General features: G+C 39.2%; 1 protein-coding gene across 1 annotated transcript in view; it reads left to right on the forward strand.

Moving 5' to 3' along the window:
• LOC119888496 (fibroblast growth factor receptor-like 1) overlaps positions 1 to 18160 on the forward strand; it is a 75888-nt gene extending 57728 nt beyond the window's left edge. The window contains exons 4-8 of the mRNA XM_038699072.1: positions 3240 to 3317; positions 10068 to 10361; positions 12829 to 13001; positions 13130 to 13310; positions 13837 to 18160. Of these exons, the coding sequence (XP_038555000.1) occupies positions 3240 to 3317; positions 10068 to 10361; positions 12829 to 13001; positions 13130 to 13310; positions 13837 to 14261 (1151 nt within the window). The 3' untranslated portion in view covers positions 14262 to 18160. The remainder of the gene's footprint in view (positions 1 to 3239; positions 3318 to 10067; positions 10362 to 12828; positions 13002 to 13129; positions 13311 to 13836) is intronic.
• Positions 18161 to 19718: the final 1558 nt, after the last annotated feature.

Below are 19718 nucleotides of genomic sequence, written 5' to 3' on the forward strand. Positions count from 1 at the left end.
TGCCACCGAGAAGCTTCTACCTGGATGTTTTGTACACTGCTCTTTGCTAATGATTATTACCCTTGGAGTTTACCAAATCTGTGTATATTGCCAACCTCAGTGTCCAAACTTAGTGTCGCTCACCAGTGCATCCAAATAATTTTTACCCACATCTGCACCGAAATGCTGCACAGTAGAGCCTGTGGTAAAGGAGAGCAGCACGGCAACACTAGCAGGCTGAGGTGGACAAAACAGAGTAGAGTACAGCACAGAAAGTATCATATTTTGATTGGCTTTATTTTAGCTTCATTAAGATATGTCTGGATTGGCCCCCATACCAATTCTTAGGATTGGCAGTGAGGACTCTTTTGGGTATATAGCTGCCTTTAGCCTATTTGACTTAATGACAATGTGTATATGGTCGCTTATACAACTTGCCTTCACGTATGCATGACTATGTGTGTGTATGTGGCCGTGTTTGCGTGGATTAGTTGTTGTAATCACCAGCCAAAGTATCTGGCTGAACATTAGATGTTTGGAACCGGATCAGAAGAAAACATTTTGTTTATTGAACACAGCTGAAGCAAGGAGGGAATATGTTTTCTACTCTGTGTGTGTTCAAGTTGAAACAAACAGTAAAACATTTATTCTACCCCAAACCTTACACTCGTATAACAGAGCTGAAGAAAAGCATAAAACTGACTCCGTTGGCAGAAACTGTTTCTGGAGCCTTGATGTCAAACATGCTGATAGATGTGTGATTTGCAGGTTTGACGCTGAAAGATATATAGAGAGAGTATATACTGTATGTTCATATGTATATTGTGTATATATACAGTGTATGTAAAGGGTATAAGGGAATGGCTTTTTATGTAGCCAAGAGTATGGTGTTAATGACACCATAGTTAGTAAAACCACACACATTCAGTTTGCTCTCTCTGCTCTTTGAACATATTTGGATGAAAGGGTCCTCTTTAAATCATGAGTGAAGTGATAATAGAGGAGTCAACTGGCCGTGTGTGCAACATCATGTGTTTATAGTCGAACATGAACAATCTTTTGGGCTAAGTTTTATAAGTGTAGATATCATTATTTCCCCTTTTGGACGGTAAAGAATCAGAGGATCTTTATATTATTTTATATAAAGTAGCTTTATTCACATTGAGCGATGTATTTTATGTTTTGGAATCTTTTTAATATAGACACCTTATTTTACCCAAGATAAATCACCACAGGACAATCACTAAACCTGTTCTTTGTCTTTACTTCAAGGTATCTTTATGCACATAGTCCCAAGATAGAGAATATGTAACTTTTCATCCTTTATATAGCTCTTTATGTTACCTCCACCTCAAATCTATTAGTGTATGTATAGTTTATGTTGTTAATCAAAACACGTGTCTTAGTAGATTTTCTGTAGTCTTTGCCATCAGTATCACAGTACACAGCTGCTTTACATGCTGCACTGTATAGACAGTGGAATCGGTCCAGCCCCCCTCTGTGAGCGGGCCTGTAGGAGGTCTGCCCAGTAAGGTTTACAGGCTCTCACCAGGCATGGGGGAGGGCGTTTTAAACCATATTCCCCCTTCACATCAGACCCCCATGCTGATGCTGCTCGGCTTCAAACGCGCTGCCCTTTCTCAGAACACGCTGTGCATGTGGCAGGAGGGAGGGATGAAGGGGGAGTCAGATGGAGGGAGGGAGGGAGGAGTGAGGTGCAGGAATACCGGCACCTCAAGTTACCACTTAGTTAAATAACACCAGAATGCACGCACCCACACATGCACTGACACACCCATATAGGAATTCACATCACACACACAAAGATACACACAAATAACCACATACAGGGTCCACAGCCTGCCAGTATGCTATTAATACCAACCCCCAGGATGCAGGTCATGCCTAGATTTGCATTTCAAATGCATCTTTCATTGCATCATCCAAATAGTGATGCTTTAAAGACATTTGGCTCTGTATTAAACACTCTGAGCTTTCAGGTGGTCTTCTAAAATCCATGCACAGATCCATATATGTACCAATGTGCACGATAAACATATCCATTTACAATTACGCATGCACTCTCACATTTTTCCTGCAGGTGGTCCAAGGCTTTCTTTCTTTTTTTCCATAACTACCATCAGGTTTTGGTTGAAGTTTCAGGTTCAAGCCAAGTTAACCACCCCCCCACCCCCCACCGCATGTATTTTGACAGACCTGATATTGCACTGTATCAGCCCTCCCCACCTCCCTGTAAAGGGCCTCTCGGAAACATTGGTTCCATCTTGAAGCGGTTCCTAGCATGAAGGTCCAGACAGATGTTTGTATCTTTTTGGTAATCAATGTGGGAAGACATGCTGAGAGAGGGAATCTGATACACCAGCGTGAGAGTAAAAGCAATATGATACTGTAGACTATGATATAGGCACATACAGTATAAAGGTATTCAAAAAGAATTTGCCATTTTTACCATGTCTTTTTTTTCCATAAAAGGAAATTCAGTTTTCCCCTCTTTTAAGATATTTAAGGCACAAATTTATGATCATACTTTCTCACTAGCATGAGTCAGGAAGGGTTAAGGGTAGAGGCATGTTAGTGGACTCATTTTATGGCTTTCATCACCAGTGAGTCGCAGTAGCAACAAGTCTCTGGCGCAGTCACGCTAATGGACATAAATATCATATTATTTGTCATTTGTCGTATTTGGTTTTCTGGTTTGACAATAAATGGGAAATCTATGGTGGGGTGTCGAGGGCAGAGTACAGGATGGAAAATGTGTTTTTGAAAGCCAGAAGTTCTGTGGAGGAATCGATCCTCCAGTGTGCCTGTCATCAGCCTGTTTTTCTAACCACTGAACCATTTAAGTTTTCCTACTTTTTCTGTTTTAGTTTTCACCTTAAAGCCCTGTGTACTTAAGGTCTAAATATTTTAAAATGTTAAGTGATGCTTTTGCTTTCCACCTCCCCAACTTGTAACAATCCACATCCAATTTGTGAGATTGGACCAATGTATCACTTATATCTTGAATTTATGAACAATCATGCAAAATGACCCCATGCTGAAACAGCTGCATCGTATAAAACAACTGTCAGATGCTGAAATCCTGACTTAATCAGCACTGACGACTGAAAGTAGAGGTGAATATTTCTTTGTCTGATGGTTGGGGTTTGTTGCATTAAATAGTATATTACTCACAATCAAGTATTTAGAAGTTGTCAAATCACTAATGATGTTTCTTGTGTTTCTTTCTCCCTCACTAGATGACTCCAGTTCAAGAGGTGGAGCAGGGATGAACGACGGTGACTCTGAACATGCCCCAGAGCTGGCTGGGAAACTGGGTAACCACTCATAACTTCTCTGCTCTTATCACTACATGCATATAAACATTTGGAAATGAGAAGGGAGCCTAGAGGTGAGACTTCAGATAGCTCAGCGTGTGTAACATTTTAAAAAGTACAGTAGCTGAATGTCCAATAAACACCTTGTACACTGTCCGAGGGGAGAAGGTGAGGGCATATGCACACACACAGACAAGCAGATACACACAGGCTGGGTGGTTGTTTGCTCAGATAATTGGCTCTGACAGAGTGGAGAGCAGTCTATTTGTGTGAGGTGTGATTTGGTGGGACACATTCCTTCCTTCTCCCCCCTCTCTCAAGTCTCCCTGGTCCCGCTGTCATGTAACTTAACCCTTCTTTCTTTGCTTGTGGTTATCCTTTTATCCGAGCCTCTCTTCTTCCCCTTCTCGTACTCTGACTTTCTGTCATAAATGTCCATGCACACTCACACTTAAATATCAACGAACATTTACTCTCATAGCAATGTGTGTGTGTGTTGGTTTTTTTTCACACCGTCTCTTTATCTATTTGCCTCTCTGGGTTAGGGCCAGTCTGGTGAGGCAGCAGGGATGCCTACGCAGGGGGCTATTGCAAAAAAATGCAGTCGCGCAGCAAAAAATTGGATTGTGATTATAAACAATAAAATAGATAATGTAACATGAAAAGTGTATTTTTGCTGTTTTCCCATATAGACGAAATTATTGCCTCTGTGATAGTGCTCTAGTTGTAAAATTCTGTAATTCTTTAAATGCATTAATCTTAGGGATGCACCAAAATGAAAATTCTTGGCCGAAGCCAAAACCGAATATAATGGAAAAAAAATTGCCGAATACCAAACACTGAACAAGTACATTCACATTTTTGCCATTTTTTACCATTGCATAAATTAAATAGTCAAATGTGTTGTATGTGGTTCTCGTATAGCGTAACATGAAGACTTCAAAGCCTCTCTTCAGGTAGGGCTCTCATACTGCAACACTTGCCTTTGTAAAGAGAGAAACTGACAGGATAAAGTCGCTAACCTGCCTGTCAGGTCCATTTCAGTGGATTTACCATAAAGGCTTGAATAAGTGTGCACTCCAAATTTAGGTGCGGCTAGCTTAATCGCCTTCTCAGAAACGAGTGACAGAAACACTCAAAGTGGGTCAGACCGTTTGTCGCCTTTTCTAGGAAGTCAGCCAAAGATGGAGTGGATGTGCAAGGAGACAATTCAGCAGAACAGTGTCTGCAAACGGCAATTTTTGCGTTTTTCTCTGACACTTTAAAATGCTTCCACACTGCCGACATGTCAACGTAATTGTTCGGTAAAATTTAATCGGCCTTTTGATTTATTAGGCCGAACACCAAAAGTGCTTTTTTTAACTATATTCAGCCGATTGATTTTGATGGCCGAACATTCGGTGCATCCTTAATTAATCTGTTCCTCCAACTGGACTTTGTGGAGTGTATTTTTTTGATACAGTGAATGTATTGGTAAATACAACTACATGTGTAAAAGAACAGTTTGCTATTTTTGTTTCTTTTCTTGCCGAGAGCTAAATGATAAAATCAGTACCACTTTTTTTTTCACCTGTAATTTAAGTACAGGTTAAGGCTGGCTAAGGCCAGGAGGCAGTTAACTTAGCCTAGCCTAACAAAAGATGGGGGAAATTGGTGGCTCTGTCCAAAGTTTAAAAATCCGCCTCACAGCACCTCTAAAGCTCGCTCAATTAACAAGTTATATCTCATTTGTTTAATCCATACACAAACAGAAATGTACAGTTTGTGGTTTGATGGGAAGTTATGTGCTATAACTATTTTAGGACGCACAATACTTCAGTGCAGCATCTCAGCTGGTTTGCTGACGTCACTACTCCCAGATGTTATTTTTAATCAAGAAACACTTTCAACTTCTTATAAAACTACAAATACAAATTATATTTTTTGTTTGTGTATGGATTAAACAACAATAAATGTGTCTATAACTGCTCTATATGAAAAATGCAATGAGATAACTTAAGAGGTGTTGTCAGGTGTGTTTTTGAATGTTGGAGAGAGTCAGGCTAGCTGTTTCTTCCTTAAATATTCACCTTAAACCTAAGCATAGACGGTTATGCCATTGAGCAAAGGTGGGCAATTGACCGGGGCCTCGGCCACCAGGGGGCCTCGCAATTTTACCCTCCTTTTCAAAGTCTTTAGTGTGTGTTGCTGCTGGTAAGCTAAGACTGGGCCTCTTCCGGACTGGTGAGTTTGGTTTAGAACACCGCCACAGATATTCCCTGAGCTGACTGGACTGTGTGTGTGTGCTCCGATCGCCACAATACGCTAACTTTGTGTATCTTTCGGTTGTGCATATTCCTTGACCACCAAAGTGGCGGATAGCTCAACCATTTCACTCTCCACTGCCAGAATTAACCGCATTTGGCGGGTGGTGGGTGTTAATTTCATTCCCTGCACCCAACGGAATACAATAAATTCAGTCAGGTACTCAGGCAAATGCTGTACAACAAAGCACCGGCCGGTGGTAACTCCGGTTTTGTCGGAGAATTGCTTGTCTATTAGACGCGAGAGGGGTTTTATTTTCGTTGGCGAACTTTTGCCTTGACACTCAGTATATTTTGTTTCCTTGCTGGGATATGGATATGGACTCTATAGTGATTTAAACTCATTCATTGGTGGTTGAACTGTGGCTTTGAATTGAGTGACTGACTGACTGAATAACATACTGTGGTGAACTCCGATATAATATGACTGAATTGCCATGTCTTGACTCTCAAATTATCTTTCTATTAAATTATTATAATGTGAAACTTCTTCACTACTCATCAAGCAACCCATTTTATTCTGTCCCTTTGTAATATGCTTTCTTTCTGTCATGGCTGACATACAGTATACAGTAATAATTTACTTTGATCGTGTATCTTCAATTGAAAATACCTGGTTCTTAAGTAAGGTGTGGAGAACATGTACTAAAAGACATGAGTCCTTTGTGCATGCATGCAAACATAAATGTATGAACACTGAATGACATTATTAACATTAAATGATGCCTAAATGAATGCTGAATGTTATTCCTTAATTTCACGCATACATTTTAAAAGTGGCAGATGAAATGTTCAGTGTTCAGCATTTTACACCTGCTTTGTGAAATGCTTGCCATGCATACATTACAAATTTCCGATTTGAAATATTTCCACACTGCAGACATTTTAGCATGGTCCTGTCATAAATGGAGAGCAGTTTGTTACATGACGTGGGTAAAATTTCTGAAGTGTGGAAATATTTTTAATAGGAAAATTCACCCAGGATCCAGTGGCTCTCCTTACTCAGTTTCACCCAGTGTTGGCAGTATAATGCTGGTTAACTCACCTCTGAAGGCTTGCTCTTAACTACTGCAGGTTTGCTTAGGGAACATCAATAAATTAATGTTGTTATAATAGTGTTATGGAAAAATCACAATTTTCTTAAGGCTTCCATGTCATGTGACCTAGGGACTCCAACCCAATGCTTAATTGTACTACTAGCAATACACCCCTTCATATTAAATTTGAGTGGATTTATTTATTTATTTTTCATTTTTATTCATATTTTTATGGAAAAACAGCTTTTTTTCAGGAGTCCCTGAATCACATGAAACAGAAGCTATTGAAAAAAGCTGTTTTTTCATAAAAATATTAATAAGGGGAAGGCCTCCAAGTTCTTCTTTGCCCAGGGCCTCCAAATCACTAAAACAGCCACTGAGTTTAATGTAATTGTAATTCCTATAATAACCCTAAACTCAAGCCCTCACCTTAACTACTCAAATCAAGATTATCCAAAATGACCTCAACCTCAGTATTACAGTTGGAAATAACAGGGCTCTCTCTCACACTCTCTCTCTCTCTCTCTCTCTCTCTCTCTCTCCCTGTCTTTGGCACACTGTCTGATCAAAGGCGGTCAGTCAGAGGGTAAGCTATATTTTTACACTTGTGAAGTGTGGCGTTGAAGTGGCCCCAGAGACCCAGAACAAGTCTGCCCTTTCGCCCATTCTGGCTCTCACCTTGTCTCATCTTTCCCCTCTCTTTGTTCACCCTCGCTTCTCCACACGTTTTTCTTTCTGTCTACCTCTTCGTGAGCCCTCTCTCTTACCTTTGCTTTTTTATTGTTTTAACTCCATCTCTCATTCTTTTAATCTCAATTTCTCTGCCGTCACTCCAGCTTTATTTGTCTGTTTTTAGCAATCTGTCAGTCATCTGTGTGCTAACCTTAATTTGAACTTCAGTTCACTCTTTCTTTTTCCATCTGTTTTCTCCTTAACTTCTGTTTGATTTGGTTCAGCTTAGACAATATAAATCAGCACATTTCAATAGCACTTTGCTGTATTTTGTTCATTCTCTAGTGTTATCTGTATACAGTCCAATTCAACTGCACTTTGCCTTGCCTCTTCCCTCCTCTTTTCAGTTAATTTCAGTCTAAGCCAGCACAGTTGAATTTATGCAATCAGCAAAGTAGGACATTGCCAAAACATTCAACTATTAATCATTTTCTTGTACTTCTCCACTCTACTTTCCCAACTCTGTTAGATCTATTGACTCAGTCTGTTCACAGTTCAGATGCAGTCCAGTAGCTTTTCTTAGACACGGGGGGGTGGACAAAGGCGAGACTTAGAAGCTATTCGAGTGTGTTTGTTTTGTCACCCTGCCCAGCTTCCTGTCGGTCAGCAGAGAACTATATTCCGCTGAGTAATGCAGCCATAGTGAAATCTCCGCATTTGAGCGCGCAAACCCATCACATAACTCTGCCCCCTATTTGTTTACCTACAGCTGGAATAATAACTGTGTCCAAAGAAAGAGACGCAACTGCAGTAGTTTCAGGGTGATTTATCGCCCCGGTTGATGGCTATCTGCTGTGGTAAGAACATGAGGGCTGTAAAATCAAGCGCTCCTGTGAATGATTTCCTCTCCTCCCTCCCTGCTGTACGTTTTTTTTCTCTTTGATCTGCTTCCCGTGCTTGCTGATTGTTGTGTTTCTTTAAAGAGGGATATGTCTGGATGAATGGATGCATGAGCATGTATAGGTTTTATGTAAGGAATATGTATCTTTGAATGGCTGCGTAAAGGGATGTGGATGTTTGAATAGATGTATGGGGTTAACTGGCCATTTTATGTTTTGTAATGAAGGATTTGCATTAATGAGTGGATGTTTGGTGTGATGCTAAGTCACTGTCTGTCTTTTTATGAGTTGTGCACACTACACAGATATGCATTCGTGAGTGGTTATTTACAGAGATGTTACATAATTGTCAAGGGGGCGTCTGGGTTTTACGAGGGGATCTCAGGGATGATTTTGTAAAAAAAAAGATTTAAAAAAAGGCTTTTTTAAGAGCAGCTTACAAACCAAGGGCAATAGTTGCTGGACTAGTAGAAAATCAGGATTCTGGTGTGTAGGTCTGTTTGTGTATATGCATGTTTTTGTGTGTAGGTTCCCGGTCATGTGAGTAAGTATTATGTGTCAGGGAGAAGAGGAAGTGATTAAAACATTTTTATCAAACAAAACAATTAGGATTATTACAGCAAATTAGGTTGTGTATACCACGAGGCACACTGCCATATGTTAACGTAGCCAACATTGAAGTCTTGGCACTGCCTCCGGCGATGACTTCAGCCTGTCTGATTCTCCTTACACTGCAGAAAATGTATACCTTAACAAGTTACCAAGTCTCGTTCTCAGTCCTAAAAATTCACTCAGTGTAAAAAATCTGCAGACTGAGAGGATTAAATGTGTTCCTAATTCAATTTATCAGTATGTTGTAACAACGTAAACAGAAGCCTTTTCACACCAGGCATGAATGTACTTGTGTGTAGATGCAGATTATTATTAACTCCACAGAAATTGATTTCATACTGTGGAGTGGAAGGTTATGTGCCAGTGCAGAATGTCCATGGGGCAGAAAATTTTATTGTAATCACATTAGTTTGCTGCATATGTCTTCATGCATAAACAAGGATTCAACCAATAAAATGTAAAATTGTTAATGAAAACATAAAACAACAGTGTTCATAAAGCCAATCAGCAAGCTACAATATCTGTGTGAGAGTTTCTAACATTTCCAGGGAAACCTATGGATAATGCACAGTCTCCATACTGACATCTTGAATTTTCTGAAATGATGAAAATGTGCTTGTTGCCTAATCGACTAGTGCATTCCAAAGAGGTAGAACAATGGAGTTGGACAAAAGTGTTTTTAGAGCAAAATAAATTTAAATAAATGAAATAAAAAACAAAGTAAAATACAGTAATATCTTTTAAAATCAATGAAAGCAAAAAGAGTTACTTTTTTGGAGGTAAAGACTTAATAAAAACTGTAACTCATGAGGCATAAAACCTTTCTGAATACTCTGGCTTTGATCGCTCTGTACATCTCATATAAGACTCCACATTCTTTCCCAATCCGTTCTCTTTCCACTGGTCTGAAGAACAGAACACTGCTTGTAAATATAAAACTGCTCTGTAAACCATTTCTCTGCCAATAACTTCTTCTGTTCTTTCCTTTATTTTCCTACCCTTCTTTTTCCCCACCTGTCGCTGACTGAGAGGGTGAAAGAGTGTTTCTGTGTTATTTATCTCTTTACATTTACACACATTCTTTTGGTTTACATTTGTATCCAGACTAACGCTACATTAAGCATCCATATTTTAGAGGCAATCAATACCAATACAACTTGTTTCAAAATACTATATTTCTTTGTTATTAGGTTTAAATTTTCCCTTTCACCCTCTCTCCACTTACAGTACGTCCACGTTTCACCCAGCCATCAAAGATGAGGAAGCGTGTCATCGCTCGCCCAGTGGGTAGCTCAGTGCGTCTGAAGTGTACAGCAAGCGGAAACCCTCGCCCCGACATTGTCTGGCTGAAGGACAGTCGGCCGCTGATGGACGAGGACGGTGGAGCAGGAGGGGAAGGGAAGAAGAAGAAATGGACCCTGAGTCTGAAGAACCTGATGCCAGAGCACAGCGGGAAGTACACCTGCCACGTCTCAAACAGAGCAGGAGAGATCAATGCCACCTACAAAGTGGAAGTCATACGTGAGTTAACATGTACTCTAGAAAGCGAAACTGAGTGGCCAACCTCAAAGATATAGATCAGTTATCAAAACAGAAAAAGGTCACCTTATCAACTTTGATAAGTTGTTTTTTCCTTTTGAAGACTGGGTGAAGCTTAATGCAAGGAAGAATCTGCCCAGTTGAAGTGTCCAGTCCTAGTAGAGCAGGAGAGGTCAATGCCACCGCCACAGTCTGTCCGAGACATTAAAAATCTACCAGTATCCTCCAAAACATTGCAGGAATTTCCACTTAATTTTTCCTTATCCTTTGATCTGTTAAAAAAAATTCAATTAGTATATAAAATATCAGAATGCAGTAAAAAAAAATGTTTTTAGGGTCCAATGTGACATTGTTAAATAACTAAAACAAATACATCTACACTTACTGTATATAAAACAGAAAAGCAGCAAATCCTCAAATTAAAGCTGATGGGAAAGAAGCCATTTTTGCCAGATAATGACAAACGACAATGAAAGTTGTTTATTTATTATCGACTAATCGATTAATCAACTAATTGTTTCAGCACTACCTTTAAGAGATCAGATGTAACAACCTAAGAATGTGCCTGTAAAATGTCTGTGTTAAAATATGGCTGCATGTGGTCATTTCATGTTGCAAAACATCTGAAAGTACACTGAACAAAATTATAAATGCAACACTTTTGTTTTGCCCCCATTCATAATGTGATGAATGAATGAATAATGATCTAAGACTTTCTCTATGTACACATTTAATATAGTATGTTGAACGTGTTCACCTAGTCATAAAAGTAAGTTGTAGATTGCAGCATTAAATAAGACAACAGCAGAAGTGCCTGAAGTGTGTTTCATTCAGGTTATACTAACAAATTTGAACCACAGGGATGGTATCACCCAACATTTTCATGTTTCAGTCTTGTATTAATTAATTAATTTAAGTTTTTAAGTATTGCAAAGTAGAGCTAGAATGCCCACGTGTGCCAATGTGCAGGTTAATGAGTTAAAAGTTAACCTGAATAAAAGTTTTAAATAGCATCTGTGGCATTTATTGATTACCACTAGGTTTGTCAGTAAACATCAGTCAAGCGAGTGAGGAATGTTCAGCAGGGTTTTCAGTTTGGAAGGTTTGCCAGCTGCAGATTTAGTCTAAAGAAGTCTAGTGTTGCTTTTGACAGCAGAATGTGTGTTGTGAGTGTTTCAGGTTGTGTTGGAAGGCTGCAAAAGATGTTTTGGTGCTTGATTTAATGTTAAGCTGTTTGGTGGAGTGGAATGTGTGTGTGTGTGTGTGTGTGTGTGTGTGTGTGTGTGTGTGTGTGTGTGTGTGTGTGTGTGTGCGCGCGTGCACTGAACTGTATGTTACTGAATGTGATAGCTCTGTTGAGAGCCTCAGACTAGATTTTCTCACTTCACTCACCACATCTGTTGCATATTAAAGTACAGCTGTAGTCTTTCCTGAGAGACACTCATGTGTGTGTGTGCATACACTCACACGTGTGTGTGTGTGTGCACACACTCACACAGAGGAAGTAAATCAAGCCACTGCTCGCTTATGTCAAATGTGACATTTTCTCGATCAGTAGAGATTCACTCAGCTGTCAGTCATTCACAGCTGTTAGAAAGAAAACTAGAAAAAAGGAGTCCTGGACATATATAATCCATAATTAGTTATATTTGAGTATAGTACACCAGGAACTAAATTCCTTTATGTGATAATTTATCTGATTTATATGGTTTTGCATCTACTTGATTAAAAGCTAGGATAAAATTCATGTTACCCCTGCACTGTTGTCCAGCTTGACATCAACTTGTCTTCAGCATTACCTGACCACCTAAAAGCTGAATGAGTGGCAGTGTTGTTTGCATGTGTGGTTCCTTTGCATTACATTCCCTCCTTAAAAGTCAGTCAAAGTTTGGAAACTGTTGAATTACAGTAATCCTGCAACAAAACTGAGAATGCCTTTTAAATTCTGCAGAAGAAAGGCTTCAACAGCTGATCAAACAGGATAAAAAAAAATCTATCAAATTTTCTTGGGTTATGTTCTCGTGAGGTTGCATTACAGATAATAAAAAAGAGACTATTGAATTTCTCTACCAGGTGTGTTTATTCTTCTGTATAAACTGAGAAAGAAAAGGTAGGAGCTGAAGATAAGGGATCTTCCCAGAGAAGGGAGGATGTGGTGCTGAAGACAGCAGATACTGTGCAAATAATGCTTGCAAACCATATTCTATACTCTCAGGGCTGGTGCGTTCTTTTTTAAGCTTCACACACTTCACAGTTAAAAAAAATTGAATGAAAAGAGTACAGTATAGTTTCCTCACTGTGTCTTTACCCAGATTTTAGTTGTGGTTACAGATGAATTTGACAGGTTTAAAATAAAACAATTTCTTTTATTCACACTTTGTCAGCTGAAATAAAATTGAATATACTTTCTCTTTTTGTGTGTTTGTCTCTTTTGCGTCTCTTTCTTCAGAGCGTACCAACTCTAAACCCATTCTGACCGGTACTCACCCTGTCAACACCACCGTGGACTACGGAGGAACCACATCTTTCCAGTGTAAAGTCCGCAGTGACGTCAAGCCGGTTATTCAGTGGCTTAAAAGAGTTGAACCTGGTGACGAGAACAAATTTAACTCCACCATAGAGGTACAAAACCATGCACTGCCAAAACCACTTGTACATGAGAACACAATTCTCTGAGAAAGATTATGGTAAACTAGTAATATTTGACTGAACTGATCAATAAACATTTACATTGTTGATTTTACTCAAAGGTTGGAGACCATCGCTTTGTGGTCCTGCCTACAGGGGAGGTTTGGTCGCGTCCTGACGGATCCTACCTCAACAAGCTGCTGATAACCAGAGCCAAGGAGGAGGATGCCGGCATGTACATCTGCCTGGGAGCCAATACCATGGGCTACAGCTTCAGGAGTGCCTACCTGACGGTGCTACCAGGTCAGAGAAAGAAAGCGAGAAGAACTAACATGCACACGGAGAATTGTATACATCAGGTGCAGCTATGTAACATTTAATCGTGAGGTTTACAATACAAACAGGAAGATACTTGACCAGCAAGTTTTGATCAACAACAGTAAACCTAAAAAGTGATTTTGCTACTGTAGCTAGTGCTAGTACCAGTTACATGAAAACACGTCTAATGCTAGCCTTTATTAGATACATGTCTCCACACTTGAGGTTATCATCTATATGTATTTACTTGCTAACCGGCTAACAAAATGTTAAGCTAACTAGCATGTTGCAAACCATCCAATCTTCCTCAGCTACCTCTACACTAGCTAGCAACAAAGCATACATCTCTCTATAATATCACCAGCTAGCAACATGCTAGCTAACGGCATTTTAAGCTAATTAGCTAACTGCTCAACCCAACAAACGTTTTTTTAAACATTTAGACAGATGATTCTGTCTAGATGTCTTGTTTTTCCTTTCGTTAATTTCCTCATTTGTCCCTCCGTTGCAGATCTGAAGCCCCAAAGCAACTCTGTCCCTACGGCAACATCCCCTAGCCTCCCCTGGCCCGTCATTATTGGAATACCAGCAGGTGTTGCCTTCATTTTAGGCACCGCCCTCCTCTGGTTCTGTCAATCAAAGCGCACCTGCTCCTCCTCTTCTTCATCCTCCTCTGCTCTTCCTGTTGCCCAGCGTCTGCCTGTGGCCAATCGTGACCGAGCCTGCCCAGCAGTGCCTTCTCAAACAGCCAACGGGGATAAAGATTGTCTTTCATATGAGGACTACATTGCCCATCAGCAGCTGCTTCTGGCTCAGGGAGGCGCAGGATTGGCTCCCAAGATCTACCCGAAGATCTACACGGATATACACACACACACGCATTCACATGTGGATGGGAAAGTGCACCAACACCAGCACATTCATTACCAGTGTTAGCAGCAAGGCTAACAGCAAGCTTTGGTGTTACACATTCAACTCTTACATGAACATGTTCCTGTGCATGCAGACTCATTCACAACAGTCCATACTAACTGCTGACGTACAGAGCAAAGAACAAGGACAGCCACATGCAAGAGAGCACGCAGTTCATGTACAGAAACATTGGATCACACAACTCTTCCTCATTCTGCTGCAGCCATGTTGTTGTGTAAACACGGACTTATTCAAGACACAAATAATGAAGAATGTAAAGAAAGAAGACAAAGATCCTTATTTTTTGCCAATCTGGATGCCTATCCAAAACCCCAAAATATGTTTTATTCAAGCTTTTTTTTATACGAACTCTTTTCTGAAGATGTTTAAATCTCTCTCAAAGGCCTTATTTGAAACCATAGTGAACTCTGCAGCTTCGAGGTAACTTTATAACCCAACAATTTATCTGTCTCTGTTCTTTTAGTATTTTGGACAGAACCACAGCCTCCTCAGTAAGAGTAGAAATACAGATTGCCTTCATTACAAGGTTCCAACTATAGTTACTCATGTATATAGTGGAATAAGATTATATGGCATTTAGCATGCTACTTCATCCTGGGTAATCTATAAAGAACAATATAGCATGTGTGTGATAATTTAGTGATATATCTCAGGCCTCAACCCAACTGAGCCTAAGAAACACAAATAAGACAAACTCCCACTGTAGGATGTAAGGATGCGAGCTGCTGGTTTTTGCTTCTGCTGAGCCGACAGCCCTTCTGATAAATGTCCGGCTGCTATCTGGGTAATGTGTGAAAAGATCTGATGTCAAACTGGGTTGCTGACTCCAGAGAGCATGTATCTGTCTTATTAGAATGATTTTAAATGCAGCTACAGGGAGATTTCTTCTACAACCTAGGAGCTCCTCAAGACGACAGTTGCAGAAGCTCTCCCAGCTCTGATTAAGTACATTTTCTGACCCTTTACTTCCTGGGGGTGGCATTTCTTGTTTGTCATCGTCTACTTTGCAGCTTTGTTTGATGCTTGCTGACTTTAGAAGAGAGAGATGAAGGATATCAGTTCTCCATATTTCATACATTCAACCTCTTTAGTCGAGGTGCAGTGCCTCTGTAAAATGGTGCCTTCTAACAACTGTTTCCAGATTTCGTGGATCAATGTTGGATCACTGGATATGTCACAGATTCTTGTTAATCTGTTATGAGATTGAAAGGGCTTAAAAGAGAGGAACATCCTCAGACTATGTACAAATACATAAACTGCTCTTAGTGCTTTACAATGGAAAGGAATTATAATAACATCCTGATACATTTATAGATATGTCTGGATTATTTGATTTGATCTGAAGATTTACCATTCGTTTTACTGACCACCTTAAGAGATGTTTAAAATAAAGAGATCTACAAATTTCTTTTATATGCATTTACATGTGGATTTTAGCCATTTTCTCTGTATTTGACTATAATTTGGTCTCATGTTAATGCCATTTGAAAGCCCTCACATACCCGTGGTACACCCCCACAAATGTTTTCACTCATTTTTGCTTATTAGACCTCCTCCAAGTGTGGGACAACTGAAACTTTTACCATTCTTATTCATATAATGAGTTTGGTAAATTTAGGTAATTATCAATGTTGCTCTACATGGCTTCATTTGTAAATGAGGTCCCCAACAGTTGTTATGAGTAAAGCAATTAGTACACTATATAAATGATCCTAAAATAAGCAGTTTTCAAAGCCAATTTAAGCTTAAGTTAGAGAGAGTAGATATAAAGTTAAGGTCACATTTGCCAGGTGATGATATTGTGTTTGGGATTGTAAAATCAAAGGGATCCACAAAATCCCAAAGGTCATTATGAAAAAAAGTCCAGAAGTCCATAGAATATCTTTCTTTTCTTTTGTTTTCTTAAATTTATTTTCACTAGCACTAAGATCTGTACTGCTTACTTACTTAACTGACACTACTAAAGCATGAACATAATTTGCAAAACTAGAATTAGTAAAGTACTGGTTATTCAAGGTCAAATAACAGGATTTCATTAGAAACATGCAGATTCCAATCTTTTCTACTGGGTATTCTCATGTATTAGAATGACTGTTAGTTATTCCTTTAGTCTTATTGTTTCATTGCATTTTGCATTGGCTACTCCTGATAGGTGTTGGGAAGTTCCCTCACACCACACCATGATAAAATCATTTAGATTGACCCAAAACTCATCAGAAACCAGCCCTAACAAACCTCCTTCCTTTCGCTCTTTCTCAGGTGTCCATCTTGTTTTTCCTGTGTGCACCCATGAATCTGACCACTATATAAACTCTGCATAAAATGTTATGCTAAGATTAAATCTAGATTTCAGCTGTTTTACATTAGAGCACCCTAAAAGACATACTCAGCCATGTGTGAGTGTAACAGTGGGGTGACTCTGGCCAGAGATGTTTAAACATAAAAATGAATGTCTGCTAAAGAAAGGAAAGAATTGTAGGCTTACCATGAAGTTGATTGCATTTGCATTAAGTCTGTGTTTCCTGCTGCAGACCTTCTTCAAGACAAAATACAACAGTGAGAACTTAAGGTGTAAATGTGTTACAATCATGTGACAGGAAGTGATATATTGACATCACCTGGTAACTTTAGTTACACATGTGGTCGATCTTTAGCATGAATTTTCCACATAAATATCAAGAAAGAAAAATGTACAACTATATTCATATGTATAATTCATATATGCCCATTTTTATAATACTCATTGGCATGTTATCTTTATCCTGAAAAGAACAGGGGGCCTGCAGACCAGAGCTTTAGAGTCAACGAGTAGCCAGTCTCTTTCTTTGTATATTTTCAATCCCTTTTATAGATTTTGTTTCAAACCTGTGAAGTCCTTTGTATTATTATAAATGTAAGGTGTAGCTTGTAAAACATGCAATCTTCAGATATGATTAGCCACACCTTTCTACCTGCACAAAGACCTATTTACGTAAATTAAGTATATGTGTTTCATATCCCCAACAGACAGCCTGCGACCAGTGTATTTCATGTTAGTGCCCTCTCTCCGTTCCGATATAACAAATAAAATGCATATGAAAGTACAAAGTACTAAAATTAAGTTAATTAGAACAGCAAAGAATAAGATTATATAAAAATGATTATTATTATATTACAGTTCCAAATGGAGACATTTATCATTTATTTTCCTCTCTAGAAACAGCGTAAACTGCATTAGTAGCTCTCCCTTTGATATGTTCTTCTTGTCCTCCCATCATTTCTGCTTTGAAACATCTGCTGAACAGCTGGAGTGTGTTTTTTTGTTTTAAAGTATTTCTTCCAATGTTGGAGGGATGGAAAAGTAAGTAACAGTAACATTTTCCTCAATGTTTTTCTGTGAAAATCATTGTCAACTCAGTTTTTCACTTATTTCACACATTAAACTCAGTTTAAAAGTTTTTTTGTGTCAAAGCTAATGGACTGCCAATAGAAAAACTGTGTATATGTGCACTTACCACTAGCATGTTCATGGAATGACATTACTGTTGAAATTATAGGAATTTTTGGATCGTTTAGTGAGAATGCTTTGGACCATACACTAGCTCTAGCAACACATTGACCCACAAAAATTGTCTCGAGATTCAAAAAGAAAGTGTGTTTCTAATTTATTTTGTTTTTTTCATATAATTGGGCATTATACTGCATGAGTGGATTTTGTGTTATACTAGTAACGTAAGCTATGTAGCAAATACCATGTTCACGTCATTGTAAGATACTGTATTTATACGTGCTGACGGAATATACAAAATTTTATCATTAATCTTTGTATCGACAATCTTGTACAGTCTGTTGTCATATAGGTTAAAAGTATGTTTTCTCCCATTTTAATCATTTTAATGGTGCCATTAAAAAAGTTAAATATATGTATTATTGTCTTTGTTCTTAAAGATTGAATCTAATCCACACATCTTGCTCCCAAGAAGACAGTAGGAACAAGAGATTTATGTCGATTAGTATCAGATACTCTTTATAGTTCTTCTCCCATGTCTGTTCTGTCTCTCACTCCTTTTCCACCTCTCTTTGTCACATCACAGGAAGACATTCCAGCACAGTGCCTGACTGTACCATGGGACTGTCTTTAAGCGGATGTCCTTCTCTAAATAGTTGTAGCCCTTCAATAGAATGAGCTGCAGCCGGCGATTCATCTGTCAACATGTCTGTCTGGAGAGATGACAGATGGACAAGTGGTGCGTGCAGATGGAGGGTGTGAAGGCCCAACATCTCTGACTCATTTAGGAGACGATGATGAAAGAAAACACTGGATGGGGTACTGCAAAAGGGTGGAAGTGGCAACAGGGCAGGACATGGGAACAGAATAGGATAATAAACAACTCACAATAGTATGTTGCATGTTCTTCATGTTTTTAGCAATTTCTCGTTTTTGCATTAAACTTCCTACTGCTAGCCCATGAAACGTCCTTAGACTTTGCACTGATGAAGTTGAGTATCTGTAAGTGGTGCTCTTCAATTGGTTGGTTTGGCATTTCTGGCTGTCACAGTGTAGGTGTCCATCATCCAGGACATCCTTACTTTTAACATCGCTGTTTGCTTTCTCAAAAACACGTTAAAGCTGTTTTAGCCACTTGGAGGCAGCAGTACAAGCTGTAAACATAACATCAACATATTATAATGTAAAAGTCGATATTTGTTACAAAACAGCCTATTTACACATCCAGCGGACATAGACCAACAGTAGCATTGGGAGTTGTGTTTCCGTTCAATCTCCTTTAAGCTCATTTTCCACCAACTCCAGAGGAAAATGTCTGAATCTTTAGCTGATGCATGTATGACTGTATTTCCCAGCTACTCAGTCACTAACCTTGTCTTTCTGCCATTTGATGCTGAGCAGGTAGCATACAGTGGGTTTATCAGAGGTTTTTGTTGTTGTAAACAGCTAAAAATGGTTAACGAGAGCAATGTGCGTGAACAGTGATAGACAGTTGCAGGAAGTAAAACAGTGAGCTGAAAGATCCCTAAGTCTAAGGGGACTTGCTGAGTCAGTGGATCATTATCTGTGGGTTCATCACTACAAGCAACCCCTTCCACTTTACATGTAGTCATTTAATCAATTGTTAACATAAAAATATTGATTAGTGCAGCTTTAACAAACAGTCAGTTCAAACAGAGGCTCTGGGTGAGGGACACCTGACCTCTTTGCTCTCTCGGCCTCTTTCCACTGAGCTTGTAATCTCAATCTCAAGCAGCAATGAGTAATCCATTGCTGCTTGAGCTGCCCTCACTAATCTTCCTCTGTTTAATCCAAGTTGATGTGGCTAGAAACATAAAGCACATCACTTCCTGTGTGGCAGTGGATTTTATGGAAATTGTTGATAACAATGTAGGTCCAATGAACTGACTTTAAGTCCAGTCGTTTCAGTTTTTGCAGTTGATCAGCAAATACTGTATCAGGGCATTTATTTA

Source organism: Micropterus salmoides, unplaced genomic scaffold, assembly GCF_014851395.1.
Source record: "Micropterus salmoides isolate LMB-PRFRI ecotype aquatic unplaced genomic scaffold, ASM1485139v1 Ms_hic_scaffold_5, whole genome shotgun sequence".
NCBI lineage: Eukaryota > Metazoa > Chordata > Actinopteri > Centrarchiformes > Centrarchidae > Micropterus > Micropterus salmoides.